Source organism: Entelurus aequoreus, linkage group LG18, assembly GCF_033978785.1.
Source record: "Entelurus aequoreus isolate RoL-2023_Sb linkage group LG18, RoL_Eaeq_v1.1, whole genome shotgun sequence".
In the NCBI taxonomy this organism is placed as follows: Eukaryota; Metazoa; Chordata; class Actinopteri; order Syngnathiformes; family Syngnathidae; genus Entelurus; species Entelurus aequoreus.
Genome location: NC_084748.1, coordinates 34,620,013 through 34,645,509, shown reverse-complemented (window position 1 = coordinate 34,645,509; position 25,497 = coordinate 34,620,013). Strand labels below are relative to the sequence as shown.

The following is a 25,497-nucleotide window of genomic DNA, read 5'->3' as shown; positions in this document are numbered from 1 at the left end:
TGAAGTCCACTCACAATTCACTGGTAAAATGTTCCACTTTGTCCTCCTACGTCTTTTTTTAAATGATAATAAATATTTCTAAAAGTATTTGGACAGTGACAATAATGCATTTAAACTAGCATGTGTTGAAATGTAGACTTCCATTTAAGAAAAATGAGCAGTTAGACATTTGATGGAGCGTACCTTCCTTTTCCAAAGTATTTGGACACATTACATAATAGTACATATAAAAATAACTTGAATACTTGAGTTTCTTGCCTATGTACTTTACTACTTTACTACAAACCCCGTTTCCATATGAGTTGGGAAATTGTGTTAGATGTAAATCATACTTGCCAACCTTGAGACCTCCAATATCGGGAGGTGTGTGGGGGGGGGGGGGGGGGGGCGTGGTTGGGGCGTGGCTAAGGGCGTGGTTAAGAGGAGAGTATATTTACAGCTAGAATTCACCAAATCAAGTATTTCATATATATATATATATATGTATGAAATACTTGACTTTCAGTGAATTCTAGCTATATATATATATATATTTTATTTTTTAAATTTTATTATACATATAAATAAAAGACATACTTGAATTTCAGTGTTCTGCAGGCTATCCAGTAGGTGGCAGTATTGTCCTGTTTAAGAATGTCACAACATTGCTGTTTACGGCAGACGAACTGCTTTACGGTAGACTAAACGTGACTGCTGTTGTTGTGTGTTGTTACCGCGCTGGGAGGACGTTAATGAAACTGCCTAACAATAAACCCACATAAGAAACCAAGAACTCTCTCTCCTTGTTGTGCACTCTACTCTCTAAAAGCCGTAGATGTTATGACGTCATTGGGCAGGGAAGCTGCTGGGAAAGCGGACGTGAGAACGGCTGTCCCCACTCAGGTCCGCATTGAGCTGGAGGGGGCGTGGCCTCCAGCTCCGGCTGAATACCGCGAGTTTGTCGGGAGAAAATCTCTGCCGGGAGGTTGTCGGGATGACAAATGGAAACGGGGTTTGTACACCACATAGACGTTTTGAAGGAAAATAATTTGAACATCCCTCATTGAACAAGTCAGTGGTCTGATATGAAGCCAGTCTTCACTTCCACCACATATTGACTGATAATTAAACAACACATAGTAAATCCTGCCATTGTCCACGTCTGCTCGCTTTGTCACCTCGGGCGTGTCACGCTATGAAAAGTCCTGCACAATTCAGAGGAACCGATGACCTGATGAGTTGAAAAAGTAAAAATAAACGTGTCTCCCTTTGCAAATGTAGGCAGTGCAGTGACTCAGTGAAGCAGAAAAAAAAAAGGTCAGTTCAAATGCAACAACAGAGTGGCGCAACATTAAGACACAGCTATTGTGCAGCACAGGTCGTTAGTGAAAAAAATGCACATTAAAAGCAACCATATACTCTTATAAAGCACAAATGAATATGATGTATAGTCCAGACAGGAAGCAGGAAGTTGTACATAATTCATGATGATATTAAGTTAAGCGGGTGAATAGCAATCATGGGCAGATTAGCTGATGGTGTATACACAGTACAGGCCAAACGTTTGGACACACCTTCTCATTCAATGGGTTTTCTTTATTTTCATGACCATTTACATTGTAGATTGTCACTGAAGGCATCAAAACTATGAACATGTGGAGTTATGTACTTATAGTACTTGTACTTCTTTTTTTTAATTTTAAATTTTTACTTGCACTACTGACGTTATTTTTGAGCAAACAATTGCATGAAACAAAAGGGAATAACTACTGTATTATTTTTGACATTGATTATAAGCAGGGTAAACAAATTAAAAGGCAGAGAATTGAACACAGATTTTGTAAAATATCAATTAAAAGGTACCAGTATTCGCAATACTGGCCTTGCATTTCCCAAAATATGGATTATTGTCCACCAATACTAGTTTGTTTTTGTTTAAAGGGGCCATTTGTACAAACCCTGTTTCCATATGAGTTGGGAAATTGTGTTAGATGTAAATATAAACGGAATACAATGATTTGCAAATCATTTTCAACCCATATTCAGTTGAATATGCTACAAAGACAACATATTTGATGTTCAAACTGATAAACATTTTTTTTTGCGAATAATCATTAACTTTAGAATTTGATGCCAGCAACACGTGACAAAGAAGTTGGGAAAGGTGGCAATAAATACTGATAAAGTTGAGGAATGCTCATCAAACACTTATTTGGAACATCCCACAGGTGAACAGGCAAATTGGGAACAGGTGGGTGCCATGATTGGGTATAAAAGTAGATTCCATGAAATGCTCAGTCATTCACAAACAAGGATGAGGCGAGGGTCACCACTTTGTCAACAAATGCGTGAGCAAATTGTTGAACAGTTTAAGAAAAACCTTTCTCAACCAGCTATTGCAAGGAATTTAGGGATTTCACCATCTACGGTCCGTAATATCATCAAAGGGTTCAGAGAATCTGGAGAAATCACTGCACGTAAGCAGCTAAGCCCGTGACCTTCGATCCCTCAGGCTGTACTGCATCAACAAGCGACATCAGTGTGTAAAGGATATCACCACATAGGCTCAGGAACACTTCAGAAACCCACTGTCAGTAACTGCAGTTGGTCGCTACATCTGTAAGTGCAAGTTAAAACTCTCCTATGCAAGGTGAAAACCGTTTATCAACAACACCCAGAAACGCCGTCGGCTTCGCTGGGCCTGAGCTCATCTAAAATGGACTGATACAAAGTGGAAAAGTGTTCTGTGGTCTGACGAGTCCACATTTAAAATTGTTTTTGGAAACTGTGGACGTCGTGTCCTCCGGACCAAAGAGGAAAAGAACCATCCGGATTGTTATAGGCGCAAAGTTGAAAAGCCAGCATGTGTGATGGTATGGGGGTGTATTAGTGCTCAAGACATGGGTAACTTACACATCTGTGAAGGCGCCATTAATGCTGAAAGGTACATACAGGTTTTGGAGCAACATATGTTGCCATCCAAGCAACGTTACCATGGACGCCCCTGCTTATTTCAGCAAGACAATGCCAAGCCACGTGTTACATCAACGTGGCTTCAAAGTAAAAGAGTGCGGGTACTAGACTGGCCTGCCTGTAGTCCAGACCTGTCTCCCATTGAAAATGTGTGGCGCATTATGAAGCCTAGAATACCACAACGGAGACCCCCGGACTGTTGAACAATTTAAGCTGTACATCAAGCAAGAATGGGAAAGAATTCCACCTGAGAAGCTTAAAAAATGTGTCTCCTCAGTTCCCAAACGTCTACTGAGTGTTGTTAAAAGGAAAGGCCATGTAACACAGTAGTGAACATGCCCTTTCCCAACTACTTTGGCACGTGTTGCAGCCATGAAATTCTAAGTTAATTATTATTTGCAAAAATAATTTGAACATCAAATATCTTGTCTTTGTAGTGCATTCAATTGAATATGGGTTGAAAAGGATTTGCAAATCGTTGTATTCCGTTTATATTTACATCTAACACAATTTCCCAACTCATATGGAAACGGGGTTTGTATTTACTTGGCACAATATAATGCATTACATGTAAGGATTTTCTACTTTGTGTATTGACATGGTAGTAGGCTATATGATTTATGCGTAACATGGTTTTTGCATAACATGTGTTGGCTCATAGAATCTTACTCTGCACTGAAAGATGGTGACTGATAGATTGAGTTTAGTTTATTTGGAACATGAACACACTCACAGTATAATACATGACACATCATTTCATATCATTCCTCTTTACATCATGTACGAAAAGGAGTAGGAAGAAGCAAAGTTTATTTAATTCTACCCCTTTCCCACTTCAGAGCGCTTGCAAAAATACACATGTTCATTTACTGTCTTCTTTTTGTAACACAATGACATCAGTGCATGATTAATACAGCAGTTCTTGCAATATATAATTAAGTCAGTCATGATTAACATACTGAGATGAAGAATATCCCGATTTCAATACAGTTGAAGGTATTTCTAATAATTCTTCTTCCTTGTACTTTGTAAGCACTATTCATTTGAACAATCTCTTAAATTGCATCATATCAGTACATTGTTTAACTTATTTGCTTAATCCATTCCATAAATTAATTCCACATACTGATATGCTAAAGGTCTTAAATGTTGTACGAGCATACAAATGTTTTGAGATAGTTTTTACTCTAAGGTTATATTTCTCCTCTTTAGTTGAGAAAAATTGTTGTACATTTTTGGGTAGCAGGTTATAGTTTGCTTTGTACGTAATTTTAGCTGTTTGCAATTTTACCAAATCGTTGAATTTCAATATTTTTGATTCAATAAATAAAGTGTTTGTATATTCTCTATATCCAACATTATGTATTATTCTAACTGATCTTTTTTGTGACACGGTTAGCAAATGAAGTGGAACATTTGTAATTATGTCCCCATATTTCTGCACAGTAACTCAGATATGGTAACACTAGCGAGCAGTAGAGAATATGGAGTGATGTTTGGTCCAAAACATATTTAGCTTTGTTCATTATTGAAATAGTTCTTGGCACCGTATGTTGCATATTTTTTAAAAATGAGATTTCCAGTTAATTTTATCATCTATTATTACGCCCAAAAATCTTCTTTTACCCTTTCAATGTCTACTCCGTCTATTTGTATTTGTGTATGATGCTCTTTTGATGTGCGTACATGGAAGAGAATGCAGTGCGTCAGGTTGGATGCAACATGGAGTTATGCTGAACGAAATGTGTTGGCCCTGCGATGAGGTGGCGACTTGTCCAGGGTGTACCCCGCCTTCCGCCCGAATGCAGCTGAGATAGGCTCTAGCACCCCCCGCGACCCCAAAAGGGACAAGCGGTAGAAAATAGATGGATGGAAATGTGGCGGTATTTTTACTGTTGGCCTTAGCTTGCCATCAAAGTAGGCCTATGTGATGTATAATATATTATAAAATATTATATGTAATTATTTCGATGGTGGTCCGTGCAGTCAAACTAGACATTTTAGCATGGTAATGCCAACAATCTGTCCTGAATCCCAACTAAAATATTCCTGCATAACTTTACAAATACATTTGACATTTGGTTCCTTGAAGTAGGATTCGGATTCGGATTCGGCTGTGTATCTGGCAACCTCGGTCATGGAGAGTGGGAGGGCACTACAGAATTTTGACCGTGATTGCAGTACCATTTCTGGCCATATTACTACATATGGCATATATATGAAAGACACACTGTCAAGATACATGCCTCTCTTACGCCCTCACGTGACACATTGGAAGTACTGCAGGCACGTTATTGACAGTAAATAACCAAAGCGTCCACAAAGTGCGACTTGAGGGACTTTTTTTTAATTGGCCCTTGCATATTGTAGAAATTCCAATTCAAAAACGAAAAAATTCAGGGTGAAATTTGGCAAATAGGCATGATGAAAACAAAATTAATAAATGCAAAGAAAAAAAGCAGAAATGTTGGCACTAACAACGAGAAAACAAAGTATTGCAGTTTTGTGTAAAAACAACATACATGTATAAAGTGTATATATATATATATATATATATATATATATATATATATACACATGCTTTTTAAAGTATAAAGTATAATAATATATTATATATATTATAAATAAAAACATATATACATATGCATATATACATACAGTATATATACATACATACATATATAAATATGCATATATACATACATACATATATGCATATATACATACATATATAAATATGCATATATACGTACATACACATATATGCATATATACATACATATATGCATATATACGTACATATAAATGTATATATACATATATATACACACATATATATATATATATATATATATCTATATATATATATATATATATATATATAGATATACATACATACATATATATATATACATATTTACAGTACCTACCTACATACCTACCTACCTACCTACATACATACATACATACACACATATATATATATATATATATATATATATATATATATATATATATATATATATATATATATATATATATATATATATATATATATATATATATATATATATATATATATATATATATATATATATAAATTAATGTTTTATTTTTATACAAAATGTTCACAATATTAAAACATATCTGTGAGGGCATGATTGTGGATTGCAAATAACATTCTACATCGTTGTAAAAGGTAGCAAATGGAGCTTTCTATAACATTTTCAACAGTAATGGATGTGAATTACCAGGATTTGAGAGCATTTTGCTGGAAATGAGCAAACATTTCAGTTCATTTAGAAAACATCCTGCGATAAAATTTGCCTCAACCAAAGTAGTTAATGCAATTTAGTTTTACTGTTTTAGGAATTTATTTATCAGTCTAATTAGCATTTGTGTTTTTGTGATTCAAATGATGGATTAAATTACTGTTAGTCAATGTAATAAAAAATAAAAAAAACATCTTTATGTGTTTTTTTTCTTTTTTTTGGTTTCCCTGGTTGAAAAAGTAATATTTGGGACCGATTATAATAAAGGCACCGCCTCTCGACCTAACTCAGCTGGTATAGGCTCCAGCTTACTTGAGACCCTAGGTAAGCGGTATAGAAAATGGATGGGTAATAAAGACATTACAGTGGAGAACAAACACTATGTAACATATTTTACACGATGAACTGTGACGCTACAGTACATGCAGGCACATGGGTTAATTTGAGGGGAAAAAAGAAAAGAAAAATAGCCAAAAGTAAATAAACACTGAAATTAAACTGAATTTGCAAAAAACAATTTTCGTTTTTAAATTGAACCTGCAAGTTATTCTTCTTTTTTTTTTTTTATAGAAACAAGTTAGAATCCTTGTTGATATAAAAAATTATCTAATGTGCTGTTTATTACCACATATTCTTGTTCATATTCCTATGGAACATGAACTTTGCGTAATATGCTTTCAAAGCATGCAGGACATTTAAATAGAGCTGATTGTGTACAAATATTTAAAATGTCTTTTTTTTTACATTTTGTCAAGTACTGATCAAGTGCAGGATATTTGTAAACACATATTTACACTTTGTGTAGGGCACATACAATAATTCTATACACACACACACTCGTATATCATATTAAGGGTACATTTCACACCAGTTTTGCCTTCTACAGACATTAAAAAGTCATTCCTGTCTTGTAAAATACAAATAAAAAAAATTAAAAATGTTCTTCGAAAATGAGAAGAAAATACAATTGTGCGTTTCATGCAATTTAAAAACTAAAATTATATAAAACCTAAAATGAGCACAAAAATAAAAAAAAGAATACTAAAAACTAGAGATGTCCGATAATGGCTTTTTTGCCGATATCCGATATTGTCCAACTCTTAATTACCGATTACGATATCAACCGATACCGATATATACAGTCGTGGAATTAACACATTATTATGCTTAATTTTGTTGTGATGCACCGCTGGATGCATTAAACAATGTAACAAGGTTTTCCAAAATAAATCAACTCAAGTTATGGAAAAAAATGCCAACATGGCACTGCCATATTTATTATTGAAGTCACAAAGTGCATTATTTTTTTTAACATGCCTCAAAACAGCAGCTTGGAATTTGGGACATGCTCTCCCTGAGAGAGCATGAGGTTGAGGTGGGCGGGGTTGAGGTGGGTGGGGTGGTGGTGGTGGTGGTGGGGGGGGGGGGTTTAGGGAGTAGCGAGTATATTGTAGCGTCCCGGAAGAGTTAGTGCTGCAAGGGGTTCTGGGTATTTGTTCTGTTGTGTTTATGTTGTGTTGCGGTGCGGATGTTCTCCCGAAATGTGTTTGTCATTCTTGTTTGGTGTGGGTTCACAGTGTGGCGCATATTTGTACCAGTGTTAAAGTTGTTTATACGGTCACCCTCAGTGTGACCTGTATGGCTGTTGACCATTCACTTGTGTGTGTGAAAAGCCGTAGATATTATGTGATTGGGCCGGCACGCAAAGGCAGTGCCTTTAAGGTTTATTGGCGCTCTGTACTTCTCCCTACGTCCGTGTACACAGCGGCATTTTAAAAAGTCATATATTTTACTTTTTGAAACCGATACCGATCATTTCCGATATCACATTTTAAAGCATTTATCGGCCGATAATATCGGCAGTCCGATATTATCGGACATCTCTACTAAAAACATATCAGAGCATGCTCACATTTTGTTAGTTGACCTATTTGTGGTGAACCTAAAGATGTTTACTCTGCTCAATATTTTTTTTAAGCTATAACCTAAAAAAAAACAGAACTAAATTAAAGTGACTAAAAAGTCCTAATGACCAATAGTGACCACTAGTGTCTATGAAGGTTTTCATTCATCCAGGTCTTTGTCATCTCAGGGCATTCAATCTGACCAAACAGTCCAGATTGCCCCAAGATGACCACAAGTCCTTGACTTGAAATCCAAAACAAATGCAAAATAGTCCGCACCATCATGGATGTTCAGCTTGTGTCCGTCCGGGTGCTGACTGTGGCCTGAAAATGTAAGAAGCCCTCACAGGTACCGAGGCCACGGTCAGGCCACCATATTTCACGTGTTATTTTTTTTTTTTTATAAACTAAATAAACTAAACATAAATCCTGTGCGATGATAAAAACACTGAGCTGAATCAAAAAGGGTCCAGTGGCATAAATATGTGCGCTTAAAAGCAACTCACTGCTTTCTTCAGTTCTTCCTGGCGAGTTCGTCGGGCTGCAGGAACAAAATAAGAAACTCACATTCCTTCATCAGAATGCTGCTGCGGTTGATGGACGACTCCACTTTCAGTCAAGTGCTGAATAACAAAGCTCGTTCCAAAGAGAAAGGAGGGTGGGGGGGCACAGACCGCGAGCAGTGCAGTGCAGTGCATCCCTTTGGCCAGCAGGGGGCGGCGCTTGAGACGCATTCTGGGTTTACGGAGTTCAACCTTAGTTCACCAGCAGGACGTCCTCATATGTTGTTGTTCTGATGGACAAATAGAACAAGATGTTGGTGTTTTTACTTACACTTTTTAATATTCTTACTGTCATACAAGTGTCTAAAGCAGGGGTGTCAAACGTACGGCCCTCGGGATGAGTTTGCTAAGTATATAAAAATTTGCCAAAATGTTTGAATGAAAGAAACTGCTGTTCTAAATGTGTCCACTAGATGTCGCAATAGCAATTCTTTGTATCTTTGTAGATGATGCTACATATGTAAAAAAAATTAAACCACATGTTAGTGCACCAGTCGAGGAAAATGAGCAAACTACATAAATAACATCCTGTAATTTGATTTTGATATTATTTTCTTATTTTTGATAGATTGAAAATTAACACCAATGAGTTGACTGATGAACATTATCATATAATTTATTCAGAAAGTATAAATAACGACAAATAAAGATAGAATACTATTAACCGCAACATGTAAGTGGAAAAAAAACAACAACATTAAGATGTGTACATTTTCAGAATGTGCTTGTTTTATTTTTAAGCAAAGAAAACAATCTTAATTTATCTTTATTTTTAAGTTATCGTGCCGTGATTTTACCAGTCCAACCCACCTGGGAGTAGATTTTTTCTCCATGTGGCCCCCGATCTAAAATGAGTTTGACACCCCTGGTCTAAAGAAGTTAACCGCTACAATATAACTAAATAAAACAAAAAATAACATCGCCTTTAATGACTTACGGCGTCTCACTTTTTGAACATTCTTACTGTCGTACAAGTGTGTAAAGAAGTTAACCATTATAATATAACCAAATAAAACTAAAAATAATATCACCTTTAGTGACCTATGGCGTCTCATTTTTTAACAGTCATACAAATGTATGAAAAAGTTAACCACTATAACTAAATATAAAATAAAATATATTAACGCCTTGATGACTTAAGGCGTCTCACTTTTTAACATTCTTACAGTCTACTCATGTATAAAAAAATTAACCCCTAAAATATAACTAAATAACATCTTTGATGACTGTACATGAGTGTGCAGCACATCACTTTTTAACATTTTTACTGTCATAAAAGTGTATATAAAGGTTAACCACTATATTAAAACTTTATTAAATTTAAATATACAACAACACTTTTATTGACTTATGGCGTCTTATCTTTGAAAATAACCACTATGGTATAACTAAATAAAACTAATATATAACATTTTGGATGAGTTATGGAACGTAGCTTCTCACTTTTTAACATTCTTACTGTCATACAAGTGTATAAAGAAGTTAACTGCTGTAATATAACTAAATAGAAGTAACATCTAATAACACCTTTAATGACTTACGGCGTGTAGCATCTCACTTTTTAACATCCTTACAGTCATAAAAGTGTATAAGTAAGTTAACCTCTATTATACAACAAAATAAAACTAAAATATAATAGCACCTTGATGACTTATGGCGCCTTTAACATTTTTATTGTTATAAAAGTGTATAGAGAAGTTAACCACTATGATATAACTAAATAAAACTAAAATGTATCATCTTTATTGACTTATGGCATCTCTCTTTTTAACATTTTTACTGTGATGAAAGCATATGAAGAAGTTAACCAATGTAATATAACTAAATTAAAAAATTAAAAAAACATCTTTGATGATTAATACATGTGCGTCTCACTTTTTAACATTCTTACTGTCATACAAGTGTAAAAAGAAGCCAAACACTGTAATAGAGCTAAATGAAAGGAAAACAAATATGAAAACCTTTGATGACTTGTAGTGTAGCATCACATTTAAATAAAATACATAAAAACAATTGAAACACTCTATAATACATATACTTGTAAAAAGATCATTTTGACTGTCACACATAGCAGTATATAGGACATTAAAAAATAACAGAAAAACAGAAACAATGGAGAAAAATGCCACCGAATGAACAAAATAGCAAAATAAATAACAAATACATAAATAATGCTATAGTTTTTTTTAAATTATGAAATTAAAGAACATACAAAATGAAACAAAATACAGCAGATGTCCATTTATCTGCAGATTTTATTTCTCTGGTTTAAATTGTAAATATATGATAAAAAAATGAAAACAAAAAACTAACATAAATAGACGGCGCTATCTACGGGGTAAAACGTGCGCAGTAGCTATGAATCCAGCAGAGGGCGCTGTGAGTCAATACACTCAACATTTGATAAGTATGTGATAATGTTGTTTAAATGCTTGTTTTGTAAGCACAGTACTGTGTAGTGTGCATTGTTTCCTAATGTCTAAAGCTGAATTTAAAATGTATTTTAATAATAATAACTAAAAGAGGTATATTATTCCGTTGGAGTATCAAAAACAGGCATTTTTAGAAATATTTTAAGTGAAGTGAAGTGAATTATATTTTATATAGCGCTTTTTTCAAGTGACTCAAAGCGCTTTACATAGTGAAACCCAATATCTAAGTTACAATTAAACCAGTGTGGGTGGCACTGGGAGCAGGTGGGTAAACGGCGTGGCGAAGTTGGTAGAGTGGCCGTGCCAGCAATCGGAGGGTTGCTGGTTACTGGGGTTCAATCCCCACCTTCTACCATCCTAGTCACGTCCGTTGTGTCCTTGGGCAAGACACTTCACCCTTGCTCCTGATGGCTGCTGGTTAGCGCCTTGCATGGCAGCTCCCGCCATCAGTGTGTGAATGTGTGTGTGAATGGGTGAATGTGGAAATACTGTCAAAGCGCTTTGAGTAACTTGAAGGTAGAAAAGCGCTATACAAGTATAACCCATTTATCATTTAAAGTGTCTTGCCCAAGGACACAACGGCAGTGACTAGAATGGCGGAAGCGGGGATCGAACCTGCAACCCTCAAGTTGCTGGCACGGCTGCTCTACCAACCGAGCTATACCGCCCCCCCTTTATGTCCGTGTCAATTTTTTGCTGGTTTATGAATTATTAATGATCCTGATGATGCAGCATGTGTGCTTGTTGTTACCTGTCACAGCAGCAGAAAAAGGAGCACGGCGAGGTCTCCAGGCCCCGGAACTTTCCAGAACTTGGTGCGTCCGTGCACTCTGCTATGAAGGCGTGCAGGTCTGTGATGTGGATGGGCTCCTGGGTTTGGTGCTGCACAACAATACAAAACTTAGTCGTCGTCCTTTTTTGTTTTTTTTACTAGTTTGTCTTTTCTCTTTTCAAGGCCAGTTTTGTTTGGACCACTTTGACTGGAGGAGGTAAGAAGTCACAATAACATTTAACAAAAGCATGTTCTGTACATTTTGTAATATTTAAATTCAATGTTGTTTATGTCTAATATGTATTACATATGTCTTATTTTCTATTATGATAAATATAGTCACCAAACAGGACTTCTGTTCCCAGGTTGAGGATGACAATGCGAACAATGCGTGGCGAAGTTGGTAGAGTGGCCATGCCAGCAATCGGAGGGTTGCTGGTTACTGGGGTTCAATCCCCACCTACTACCATCCTAGTCACGTCCGTTGTGTCCTTGGGCAAGACACTTCACCCTTGCTCCTGATGGCTGCTGGTTAGCGCCTTGCATGGCAGCTCCCGCCATCAGTGTGTGAATGTGTGTGTGAATGGGTGAATGTGGAAATACTGTTAAAGCGCTTTGAGTACCTTGAAGGTAGAAAAGCGCTATACAAGTATAACCCATTTATCATTATCATTTATAACACGGCTGCTAATCTGGGCGCTACTCTATTGTCACCACGACTATCAAGTTGAGCATTTCTGGTTGAACTTTTTGATGCACTTAATCTTTAACTCCTGCCTCATCAATAAGACATCTCCACATTGGTGAGCCTTTGTCATGAGAGAATAACAAAGCTGGACCTGCAACGCTAACAACACGCAATGCTAACGACATGGCGAACGGTCTAAGCTGCGACTTAGGCCCAGGTTTTCACCCAGTTCTGACTTAGAAAAAAATACCCAGGATGTGACAAAATATTCCACGTCGTGGCTCTGTTGTAGTGGCCGGGTGACAACCATACTGTAGCAATGATGCTTGGAGGATCCTCTGAACTAACGGTGAGTACCGTTGATACAGATATATATGTATATATATATATATATATATATATATATATATATATATATATATATATATATATATATATATGCTTTTTTCTCTACTTCCGCAGCCATACACCTTACAGCCCTGTTCCTTGATATGTGACACATGCTAACTGTTAGCATGCCATCGTTAGCACAAATGCTAAGTGTTAGCAATTTAATGTGCGCATGCTAACGTTTTAGGCTAGCTCTGTAGCTAATTTTGTACAGTTACACTTAAAACTCACGGATTTGGAGGCTCGGCACCATCTTAAAAGGTACGGCGGCTTCCGACGACACCGGGCCAGAGGTCCACGGCACAGATAGCAGGCCCATCAAAATTTCTGCGGGAATTTTCTAGTTAAATATTGTAATGATGTGACCCAAGCCGCTTTTAAAGGTTTATCAGCCCAATCCCACCACCGCAGGCCGTGGTTGACGCCAAAATAAAGAATTAAGACACAAACATATCCGTCTTACTGCATTATTTCCACCACTTAACATGCATGGGAACAGTATACTTGTTAAATAAAACCCACGCCTTGTTTTTAATGAATACATAGGCCTGCTACGCTACTGTATTTTCATCTTGGTCATTATGGCGGTACTTGTTTCTGAGATGGCACTAGGTGAGAAAAACTTTAGAAGGTCGTAAACCTTTTTCTTTATTTCTAGCTACGAAAATAGTCAATTTAATAACCAACTTGGCGGAAACTTGTTCACCAGGGTCATACCTGGAACAAAATAAAGGAGGTAATAATGAACTTGGTTCAAATGCTACCTTAATGGTCTCGTAGGCTCCTGTAATGAGGGCGATGAAGAGCGACAGCACCATGTAGATGAAGAGGGAGATGAAGGAGTACAGGTACACCTGGCTGAACAGCCACACCAGCGGGCTGCTCTCCTGCATTCCCGAGAAGGTCACAAACATGTCGTCACCGTTGATGAGGGAGAAGAGGCATTCCGACACCATGGACAGGGAGCGGAACTGAAAGACACAAGGCAATTCAACATTATTGTGTTGTCCCCTTCGGCATCTCTGATACGACTCCCAAAGCCAGAAAATCAGTGGTGCTCCAAGAAGAGCGACACAGAAAAGAGGCAGTGTGAAAATGGCTGCTGTAGGAATCAATGTTTACTAACATGGTAATTTAATGCAACATTTGTACAATCCCATTGGACATTTATTAAGTTTCTATTCTCTATATCCAGGTGAGTTCGGGCGAGAAGTCAGGCAGACCATGGACTGGTCACCAGTCATTCACAAAATAGGTACTGGATTCAATATTTAATATTTTTAACACCAGGTATAAAGTCGCATAAAATCTAACGGTGCCATATTTCAATGCATTTATTGCACATATTGGCTCAAACACTTGGCGGGGAAACAAGCGTACAAGCAGCACAGTGGACTCAGTTGGACTGCCTTTAATGTTGCAATTTTCCATACCAACAAATAGAAAACACTCGAACGTACAGTAAGGCTTCACTTGATAGCTCAGTGCTAATTTACATTGTCTGTGTCATATACATGCTACTGATTAGCATTAGCGATTTCAACATCTCCAAATTTGGTGATGGAAACTCCAAGTACGACGCACGTTACAATCAAACAGTTTGTGTGTAATAAATACAATACTTACAGGACAATCACTTTGTAGGGCGCAACAAAAGACTAGACTGGCACATTCAACTTAATGGCAAGGACTACGTCCTGGTTAGGCAACACACCGTGGCCTTCTATATAACATAATACTCGCAGATGACTCAAAAGTGTAATAATTCAAGATATAACAACTGGAGAGCAGTTATTAATATTATTGTGAAAGTTAAAGGGGACCTATGAGGAATGTAGTCTTTTCTGAATTATAAAATGTTACAATAATGGACACCTGTGTTAAACAATGCCAACGTATCAAATCATAAGGTTTACATTTTGGTGTGGACATCTGTGGGGTTTTGCAGTCTGCCTACGTTGTGACATCACAGCAAGGTGGACATACCTATTTGGACATTAAATCAAGCTCCAAATAAATAAATTAAAAACCATAAAAAAGGTAAGATCATTTACTAATTTCATGTGACATGCAGTGACATAAATGCTGCTTAAAGCATGTGTTGTTTTTTTTGACGCAGCTCTGTATCAAAGAGTGTGCAGGTGTTCCCAATGTTGTGACCGGGTGAATCTATATGTTTATTTTTAAAAGTGTCTGAAAAAAACAAAAGTGACGATTTCAAGAAATATATATAAACAGTTTACATTTTCAAAAGATAAATGATGATACTTCAGGAGATGTTGGGGCAGGGTTTCATTTGAAATGTTACAGGCAGACTTAAACAAAAATGTTTATGTGAAATTAACACCAAAGCATATTCAAAACCTTATCTAGACCAGTGGCTCTCAAACTTTTTACACCTCAGAAAAAGCTTGGCTATCCAAGTACCACAGTAATGACCAACATTAAACAACAACAAGTAGGCCTAAGTATTCATTAAAACAAGGCAGAGGTTTTATTTAACAAGTATATTTAATATGTTTGGCCACTGTAACATTACATATACAGCACAGGCCAAAGGTTTGGACACACCTTCTCATTCAATGTGTTTTCTTTATTTTCATGACTATTTACATTGTAGATTTTAACTGAAGGCATCAAAACTATGAATGAACACATGTGGAGTTATGTACTTTAAAAAAGTGAAATAACTGAAAAAAATGTCTTATATTCTAGTTTCTTCAAAATAGCCACCCTTTGCTCTGATTACTGCTTTGCACACTCTTGGCATTCTCTCGATGAGCTTCAAAAGGTAGTCACCTGAAATGGTTTTCACTTCACAAGTGTGCCTTATCAGGGTTGATTAGTGGAATTTCTTGCTTTATCAATGGGGTTGGGACCATCAGTTGTGTTGTCATCGAGAAGGTGTGTCCAAACTTCTTGTCTGTACTGTTGTTTGAACAGTAACACTTTGTTTGAATATAGGGAAATAAAACACTTGTACTTTAATCAAGTGATTCTTTGGTGTACCACGAGATGGAGCCCGCGCACTACTAGTGGTACACGTACCACAGTTTCTAGACCACAGGTTAAGGTGTTAAATGTAAAATTAGAATAATCGGATGTCGATCTTATTAAAGCAACTAACATTTATTAACATAAAAAATGACCAAAAAGTGGTACCGTTGAGTACCGGTATTGATTCCGAGGTCCCGGAAATTGTTACCATATTGGTTCAAATTTGAAAGGTACCCATCCCTAATCACAAAGCACATATATACTGTACTAACATTCACACTAATAGACAATTAGAGCAGGGATCTTCATCGTTTTCCAGACTAAAGACCCTGTGGAGAATGCATATATGTTTAAGAGTTATTTCTTTATTCATAGCCATGTTTAGAGCAGTTAGTACTTTTCCTTTGTATATTCTACCAGTTTCTCTTTGTCTTCATAGGTCTGTTTAGTGTATTAGACATTGGAATGTGAATACACCCCCCATTCTTGCCTTATCAGTGTCGCGAGAGGGAGAGGCATCCCTTTTCTGGGGGAGAAGGGGGGGCTGCTTTCTTCTTTAAAGAGTATTTTTTTCCGTTTGAATGGCAGATCAACTTGAGTAGCCGATATGAATGTATTGGTGTGGGCTGATCTCCTGAAATTTCAGTAAAACTTGATAATATTCCTATTCTGTCTTGGTGGTCCTTCTTACTCAGCATATATGTCATCGAAAGAATTTGGGATTGACCAGTAACTTAGATTCCCTGGGAGGAAGAGCTGGTCGACGCAACAACCCCCAAACTGATGTAGAGATGGAGCAGGGACCCCTACTTATTTATCCTGTATAGAATTGTGTTTTACATCAAACTGGTCCTAAAGGTACCTTGTTATTATTGTGCAAGACTAAGGTATTCAAATGATATAGCATAACGTCGCTCATAGCTAGCTATCCTAAATGCTAACATGGATACAACAATATAATTATTTGTTCATTAATTTGATTTAAACTTGCAAGGTACATTGAGGATGGTGTCCACGCCACTGCTATTTCTAAACTACTTTACAGTGTGTTGGTGTGTATTTAAACATTTGCCTGGAGGATATAAAAAACTATTACAAATAAAGTCGATTTCCCGATCTCCACACAGTACCTCCGCGGACCACCGGGGGGTCACGGACCCTTGTTCAAAACCTCTGATTTAGAGTCTCCGATGAACCTAACCTTTTGAGCTGCGGGAGGAAGTACCTGCAGAAAAGCCACACCAGCACGGAGAGAACCGCCAACCGTGTGCCACCACGTTGATGGCACCATTCCGTAATCATAAGAATCTTTTTAACAGAGCACCGTCTCACCTTGACATGGTATGGTCCCAGGACGATCCAACCACAGAAGCAGTAGCCCAGGTAGATGACGGCCACGCAGCAGCAGAAGCGGATGACATTAGGAAAGGCTGCTCGAAGAGTCACAATCAGGATCTAGTCGAGGGAAAAGACGTCACACGCGTTGTCAGGTCATTAATGTATTTAGTCACATTTATTTATCTGAGACGGGCTGCCACTAATACATTTGGACCGCCCCAGATAGATAGAATTGCACATTAACAGACATTAATGGGACTGGCTGCGAATGGAGCCCGTCCAGTAGGTGGCGGCATGCATCGTAACACAATCCATACCTAACCATGAATGTTATTGCTTTCTCCGACAGCATCCATTACAATAACGTGCACATACACCACGACCAATTATGCAAATTAAATCATGTTGTCCCAAGGGATGTGTGCTTTTCACATTTGAATCTATAAGGTACCAATTACCGATACCGGTACTTAAAAGGTACCAATTTTCTGTATTTTTTTGTGTGTTAAGAAATATTATTTGTTTGATATTACAATTGTATTTTTTAAAGTAACATTTAAAAATTAGCTCATTATGAAAACTGTACTGTCCAGCTTTTATATCTTGTTTTCTGATTACACTTGACTCTTCTTTGCAATGCAGTTGCACTTCCAAGACATTAGATGGCAGTACTGTATAGGCTATCTGTGTTGTCTAACTGGCAAGTGAGTTTTTCCAGAAAGCCGAATGTGTAATGTTGCGCCCTGCAAAGTGTTCATACTGTAAGTGTTGTGCTTATTACACAGCAGCTGTTTGACTGTAACAATACCGTATTTTCTGGATTGTAAGTTGCTACTTTTTTCCTACGCTTTGCACCCTGCGGCTTATAAAACGGTGTGGCTAATTTATGGATTTTTGTTCGTTAATGACCATAAGGTTTTGTGTTCAGCAAATAGTTTTCATAGAACACTGACAGAGACACTGAAAAGGTGTGTAATTGTTTGTACTATGGCGCCATCTTTTGGACGAGTTCACTCACTGCATGTTGACATTGTACCCCCCTGGGTGGTGAGGGGAGCAGTGAGCACCCGGGAATCATTTTTGGGGATTTAACCCCCAATTCCAACCCTTGATGCTGAGTGCCAGGCAGGGAGGTAATGGGTCCCATTTTTATAGTCTTTGGTATGACTCGGCCGGGGTTTGACGCCACACCTAGTGTGTGTGTGACAATCATTGGTACTTTAACTTTAACTTAACTGTTTCATTCTTTGAACCGAAAGCATTCCATAGCGTTTCTGCTCGAAAGATTTCTTCATTCATCACTCCAAGCAGTTTGTTACAACTAGGGATGTCCGATAATATCGGCCTGCCGATATTATCGGCCGATAAATGCGTTAAAATGTAATATCGGAAATTATCTGTATCGTTTTTTTTAATTATCTGTATCGTTTTTATTATTATTTTTTTTTTTTATTGAATCAACATAAACACAAGATACACTTACAATTAGTGCACCAACCCAAAAACCCTCCCTCCCCCCATTTCTTTCTGTTATCAATATTCTGGTTCCTACATTATACAGGTATATCAATATATATCAATACAGTCTGCAAGGGATACAGTCTGTAAGCACACATGACTGTGCGTGCTGCTGGTCCACTAATAGTACTAACCTTTAACAGTTAATTTTACTCATTTTCATTAATTACTAGTTTCTATGTAACTGTTTTTATATTGGTTTACTTTCTTTTTTATTCAAGAAAATGTTTTTAATTTAGTTATCTAATTTTTTATTTTTTTAAAAAAAGTACCTTATCTTCACCATACATGGTTGTCCAAATTAGGCATAATAATGTGTTAATTCCACGACTGCATATATCGGTTGATATCGGTATCGGTTGATATCGGTATCGGTAATTAAAGAGTTGGACAATATCGGAATATCGGATATCGGCAAAAAGCCATTATCGGACATCCCTAGTTACAACTAAAACTATTCATACTTACTAAACCATCCCATGTCTGTAGGAGCGTTGTCATGCATATTTGTACGTGCTATCGTAATGTAATCAAGCTAGCGTCGTTAGCATTTGCGAATATGCTATCATGTTTACAAGTGTCTGTATCAGCATTATTAACTTACAATGGCATTCTATTTGTATTGTTTCAGTTTCGTTAACTCACCAAAACGTTAGTGGAGTTATTGAGTCTGTTTAGCTAATTGGAGAGCTAGCTTTCAAAGCTAGTGGGTCCATGACGATGACTTCTGTTTTGTTTAGAGATGTCCGATAATGACTTTTATGCCGATATCTGATATTCCGATATTGTCCAACTCTTAATTACCGATTCCGATATCAACCGATACTGATATATACAGTCACATTATTATGCTTAATTTTGTTGTGATGCCCCGCTGGATGCATTAAACAATGTAACAAGGTTTTCCAAAATAAATCAACTCAATGTTATGGAAAAAAATGCCAACATGGCACTGCCATATTTATTATTGAAGTCACAAAGTGCATTATTTTTTTTAACATGCCCCAAAACAGCAGCTTGGAATTTGGGACATGCTCTCCCTGGAGGAGGTTGAGGTGGGCGGGTTAGGAGGTAGCGGGGGATGTATATTGTAGCGTCCCGCAAGAGTTAGTGCTGCCTCAAAACAGCAGCTTGGAATTTGGGACATGCTCTCCCTGAGAGAGCATGAGGTTGAGGTGGGCGGGGTTGAGGTGGGTGGGTGGGGGTGGGGGGGGGGGGGGGGGTTTAGGGAGTAGCAAGTATATTGTAGTGTCCCGGAAGAGTTAGTGCTGCAAGGGGTTCTGGGTATTTGTTCTGTTGTGTTTATGTTGTGTTACGGTGCGGATGTTCTCCCGAAATGTGTTTGTCATTCTTGTTTGGTGTGGGTTCACAGTGTGGCACATATTTGTAACAGTGCTAAAGTTGTTTATACGGCCACCCTCAGTGTGACCTGTATGGCTGTTGACCAAGAATGCCTTGCATTCACTTGTGTGAAAAGCCGTAGATATTATGTGATTGGGCCGGCACGCAAAGGCAGTGCCTTTAAGGCACGGCCCCAATATTGTTGTCTAGGTGGAAATTGGGAGACATTCGGGAGAATGGTTGCCCCGGGAGATTTTTGGGAGGGGCACTGAAATTCGGGAGTCTCCCGGGAAAATCGTGAGGGTTGGCAAGTATGACTGGGAGACGCAACTGCTCTGTACTTCTCCCTACGTCCGTGTACCACTCCGTACAGCGGCGTTTTAAAAAGTCATACATTTTACTTTTTCAAACCGATACCAATAATTTCCGATATTACATTTTAAAGCATTTATCGGCCGATAATATCGGCAGTCCGATATTATCGGCAGTCCGATATTATCGGACATCTCTAGTTTTGTTTGATTAGCTGTTTTACTGCCGTGTGACAGGCGTAGTTTGGAAACAATTAAGGTATGTAAATAAACATTTACAAAATCTTTCGTAGCGGTATACATCTGCGGCTTATAGTCCGGTGCGGTTAATATATGTAAAAATATATTAGCGGCTTAAATACTGGCGTGCGTTCTATATATGGTGATCTTAGTTGTAGTACCTATTACCAATTATGGAGGTGTTAAAATCGGCATTTAAAATAAAATCATTAATAGTAGCCTGTCAAAGACAAACCCAATGTATAAATTAAAATCAAGCTAGCGCATTTTGAAAGAGTGAAGCCTTACTTTGTGCTTTAGCGTTTTCTGCCAAGCACACTTGCTCTGTTGGTGCTAAAAAAATCGCAACAGCCCTGAGGATTGGTATCGAAATATGGCACCGTTTGATTTTATGTGAATCGATACCCGGTAGTACAGATGGAATTCGGTCGGTGCCTATAAAAGTACCCAATTTGGTACCCATCCCTAGTCATCACCCATAGTGGCATGTATGTCTTACGTTGTACTTCTGGAAGAAGGTGAGGTAGCGAATGACCCCCACCCAAACCAGGAGGGTGGAAGTCCCTAACAGGATGCCACATAGATCATAGGAGGACATGTTCTGTCGGGAGGAAGACAGAAAATTAGACGTATAAACTCAAAAATATTAAAAACTGCTGAAAACCTGAAGCACACCTTCGATTCGATGCCAATTTTGATGAAACTTCCGGTGATGGTGAGGATGTCGCTGACAATAAGGAGGATGTACCACCCGTTGATGAACTCCATGCGGTCAGCCCAGCACACTTTGCGATCCAAATCGTCCTTAAAGAACTGCACAAACTCCTGACAAACACACACGCCAACAATATGTTTCGTATCCGTTAGACACAGAAAGAAAGCACTGGTGCTCACCTGCTGCAATATGACGCCTCGCAGGATGGAGCGTCCGCACAGCAGTAAGGACAGCGTGCACACCAGAGCCACGGCCACATCGAACGCCAAGCGAGTGTAATTCTCAGCTGGGGAGTCAAAGCAAAACAAAGATCAGCAAGAAATCAAAGATAGAACGACCTTTACATTATTCAGTGCCAAGTTAAAAGTGAAATATCAAATAATGATCACTATTTTTTTTTCTTCAAGATGGCGCCGCTGTCGTGGCTGCTGGTTGCAGGAGCTCTGTGCTCATGTGTGTCCTCCTTTGTGTTCTTGATGTTTTCCCTGTTTTTTGCCTTTGGGACTTTTGGATCTGCCTCGGGGGAGCCTTGGCCGTTTTTGCACTGGAGACAAGCTGCTGGGGGGGGGGGGGGGGGTTGCTGCGGAGTTGGATGGGGTTCGCGGGGCCCTGGCTGGATGTGGACAATTCGGTCGCCCTGGACGGAGTCTAGCTCATTCGTGCAGACATTGGCGGGGAGCTGGTGGGCAGCCTAGGACTCTTTGGGTCACTCTGTTGGGTCTGTTCTAGAGATGTCCGATAATATCGGCCGATAAATGCTTTGAAATGTGATATCGGAAATTATCGGTATCGGTTTCTAAAAGTAAAATTTATGACTTTTTAAAACGCCGCAGTACGGAGTGGTACATGGAGGTAGGGAGAAGTACAGAGTGCCAATAAACCTTAAAGGCACTGCCTGGGCCGGCCCAGTCACATAATATGTACGCTTTTCACACACACAAGTGAATACTTGGTCAACAGCCATACAGGTCACACTGAGGGTGACCGTATAAACAACTTTAACACTGTTACAAATATGCGCCACACTGTGAACCCACACCAAACAAGAATGACAAACACATTTCGGGAGAACATCCGCACCGTAACACAACATAAACACAACAGAAGAAATACCCAGAACCCCTTGCAGCACTAACTCTTCAGGGACGCTACAATATACACCCCCCGCTAACCCCCCCCCCCACAACGCCGCCCACCTCAACCTCCTCATGCTTTCTCAAGGAGAGCATGTCCCAAATGTCCAAGCTGCTGTTTTGAGGCATGTTAAAAAAAATAATGCACTTTGTGACTTCAATAATAAATATGGCAGTGCCATGTTGGCATTTTTTTCCATAACTTGAGTTGATTTATTTTGGAAAACCTTGTTACATTGTTTAATGCATCCAGCGGGGCATCACAACAAAATTAGGCATAATAATGTGTTAATTCCACGACTGTATATATCGGTATCGGTTGATATCAGAATCGGTAATTAAGAGTTGGACAATATCGGGATATCGGATATCGGCAAAAAAGCCATTATCGGACATCTCTAGTCTGTTCCTATCTCTAGCCGTGCTAGCTTCTAGTAGCCTATTGTCTACAATATTTATCGTTTGTGAATGCCTTGACTGAAATAAAAGAAAAGACCAACCTTGTGTGTCTATTGGAGGACATTTAAGATGATGATGTCCAGTTGTGCACAAGTAAACTCGCTGTAGGACTGCTTGTATCAGAGATTATATCGGAAAGTTTAGATGCAATCCGATACTTGCTGATATCCGGTAGATATCTGATATGAGCTTAAAAGAAGTGGGAAGCCACCCTTCGGCAAGCCATGCCAAATTTCCCCACTTTGGGCACTCCTTGTCTAAATGATTCTCACCCAGCCCTAGAATTGGATGTGTTTGAATGGTGCATCTTCATTCTCACCCTGTCCAGAGACGCTGGTGTCTTTGCACTCCTTGATGGAGACCTCGTTCTCTAGTCGTATCTTCACTTTGCCGCTGTGAGCCTTGTTGTCCAGCACGATCTGCACGGGAGAAAGAGACATTTCCTATCGTGTCATTCTTGACTGGCAACCTTTCTGCCAATTAAACATGACTCAGCGATTATTTCAGCCCACCTTTATGTTAAATGTGTAGCAGTCGGGGATCTCATTGTTGATGATGGTCTGCAGATTGATGGCCTTCAGCTGGAACTCTATGGTCACATTGATGAACCTTGCAACAATAACACAAACACTAATTGAGTGAGGGTCCGCACAAAGATGACAACTCCAGACAGCCTCCAAACAATTTGTCAGCATACGAGTTGGGAGCGTGCATGCGCCGCAAGTGATGAGGAAACAAGGTGTTGAATGTCGCCAGATACAATCACTGCCGTGACGGAGGACGTTCCACTGAGCCCAAGTCGAAGCCGCGAGAAAAATGAAGCCTTACTTGTGGAACTTGAGTGTAAAGTTCTTGTAGGAGTCGGCCAGCGAGGAGGGGGGGGCCGTCTGAGGGTTCACTCCGACACAGGCTGAGGAGAGAAGAAATGTCAAGTTAAATCAATGATGAAAATACTTGTTGGGCTGATATTATCTCGGACAAGAATGGCATGGACGTACTAATCCAAAAGTCGATTCATTGATTGTTAAGAATTTGCTTGATTGAATGGAACTGACTGTTGAACAGAGATCCTTAACGTTTTCCAGGCCCCAAACTGACAAGACTGAGAGAAGGAGCAGGAGCCTCCTACTTAAATATTTTGTATACAATTGTGTTTGCCATTAATCTGGTCCTAAAGTTACTTGGTTATTGTGTAACACTCAGATATTGTAATTATACAATATAGCGTCGCTAATAGCTAGCTTCCAACTAGAACGCTAATCACTAGCTAACCACTAGAGTGCTAATCGCTATCAGCCACCTAGGGCCACTAATAGCTTGCTGGAAAACAGTGTGCTAATTGCTAGCTGGCCACTAGAGTGCTAATTGCTATCTGGAAGCTAGGGGCACTAATAGCTATTTGGCAAATAATCGACTAATTTCTAACAGGCCACTAGCGAGCTTATCACAAAATAGCAACTGTAGATCTAATCGCTTACTGGTCACTTGCGTGATAATTGCTAGCTAGCAACTAGCACACTAATCAATAGCTGGCTAATTATGTGCCAATCGCTAACTGTCAGCTAGGGCCGCTAATAGCATGCTGGCAAAAAGTGCGCAAATCGCGAGCTGGCCACTGGCGTGTTAATCGTTAGCTGGCAGCCAAAGCTACTAATCGCTAACTGGAAATGAGAGCGATAATTGCTATCTGGCTTCGAGAGTGCTCAAAGCTAGCTGGCCACTAGCGTGATAATCACTAGCTAGCAACTAGCACACTAATGACTAGCTGGCCACAAATGTTCTAATCGCTAGTGTCAGCTAGGGCCGCTAATAGCATGCTGGCAAAAAGTGCGCAAATCGCTAGCTGGTCACTAGCATGTTAATCGTTAGCTGGCAGCTAGGGCCACTAATTGCTAACTGGCAGCTAGGGCCCCTGATCCTTCGCTAGCAAATAGGGTGGTAATTGCTAGCTGGCCACCAGAGTCCTAATCGGTAGCTGGTAAAAAGGTGCACTAGTCGCTAGCTGGCAGCTCGGGCCGCTAAAGCTAGCAATCTTAAAGGCTAACATGAATATAATAAATTGTATTCATGTTTTAATTGTAAACCTTCAAGGTACAGTGAGTACAATTATAGGCATGTACAAACAATTGTATGTAATAAAAGAGAATGAGCAACTAGATATTACATTGATATTGTTACACTGAAAACAGCACTCACCATAATCACAAATCTACAGTTAAATACGTGTAATCGGTATTGGTATCGACCGATATTACTTATGAATCGGCAGCATAAAAAACTCCTTAAGAAGTATTGTGCACAATTAAAAATACAAAATAATAATATATTTCTTAATTGTTGTAATTGTAAACAACGCAGGGGTCTTGATGATAACATTTAGGTATACGCACGACAAAGATGTACACAATTTGGGATTGTCCGTCCTTGCTGACGGTCTGCATGTGACTGTAGTGTACTGTACTCTACTGTACT

General features: G+C 38.7%; 1 protein-coding gene across 1 annotated transcript in view; it reads right to left on the bottom strand.

Annotated features, from left to right (window-relative positions):
• Positions 1-6,043: 6,043 nt before the first annotated feature.
• Positions 6,044-25,497, bottom strand: part of mcoln1a (mucolipin TRP cation channel 1a) — a 44,322-nt gene continuing 24,868 nt past the window's right edge. Inside the window, exons 5-14 of the mRNA XM_062027035.1 lie at positions 23,854-23,935; positions 23,538-23,634; positions 23,345-23,444; positions 21,613-21,719; positions 21,394-21,543; positions 21,218-21,319; positions 17,303-17,425; positions 13,738-13,944; positions 11,875-12,005; positions 6,044-8,921 (exon numbers count right to left, since the gene is read on the bottom strand). Coding sequence (XP_061883019.1) covers positions 8,885-8,921; positions 11,875-12,005; positions 13,738-13,944; positions 17,303-17,425; positions 21,218-21,319; positions 21,394-21,543; positions 21,613-21,719; positions 23,345-23,444; positions 23,538-23,634; positions 23,854-23,935 — 1,136 coding nt within the window. The 3' untranslated portion in view covers positions 6,044-8,884. The remainder of the gene's footprint in view (positions 8,922-11,874; positions 12,006-13,737; positions 13,945-17,302; positions 17,426-21,217; positions 21,320-21,393; positions 21,544-21,612; positions 21,720-23,344; positions 23,445-23,537; positions 23,635-23,853; positions 23,936-25,497) is intronic.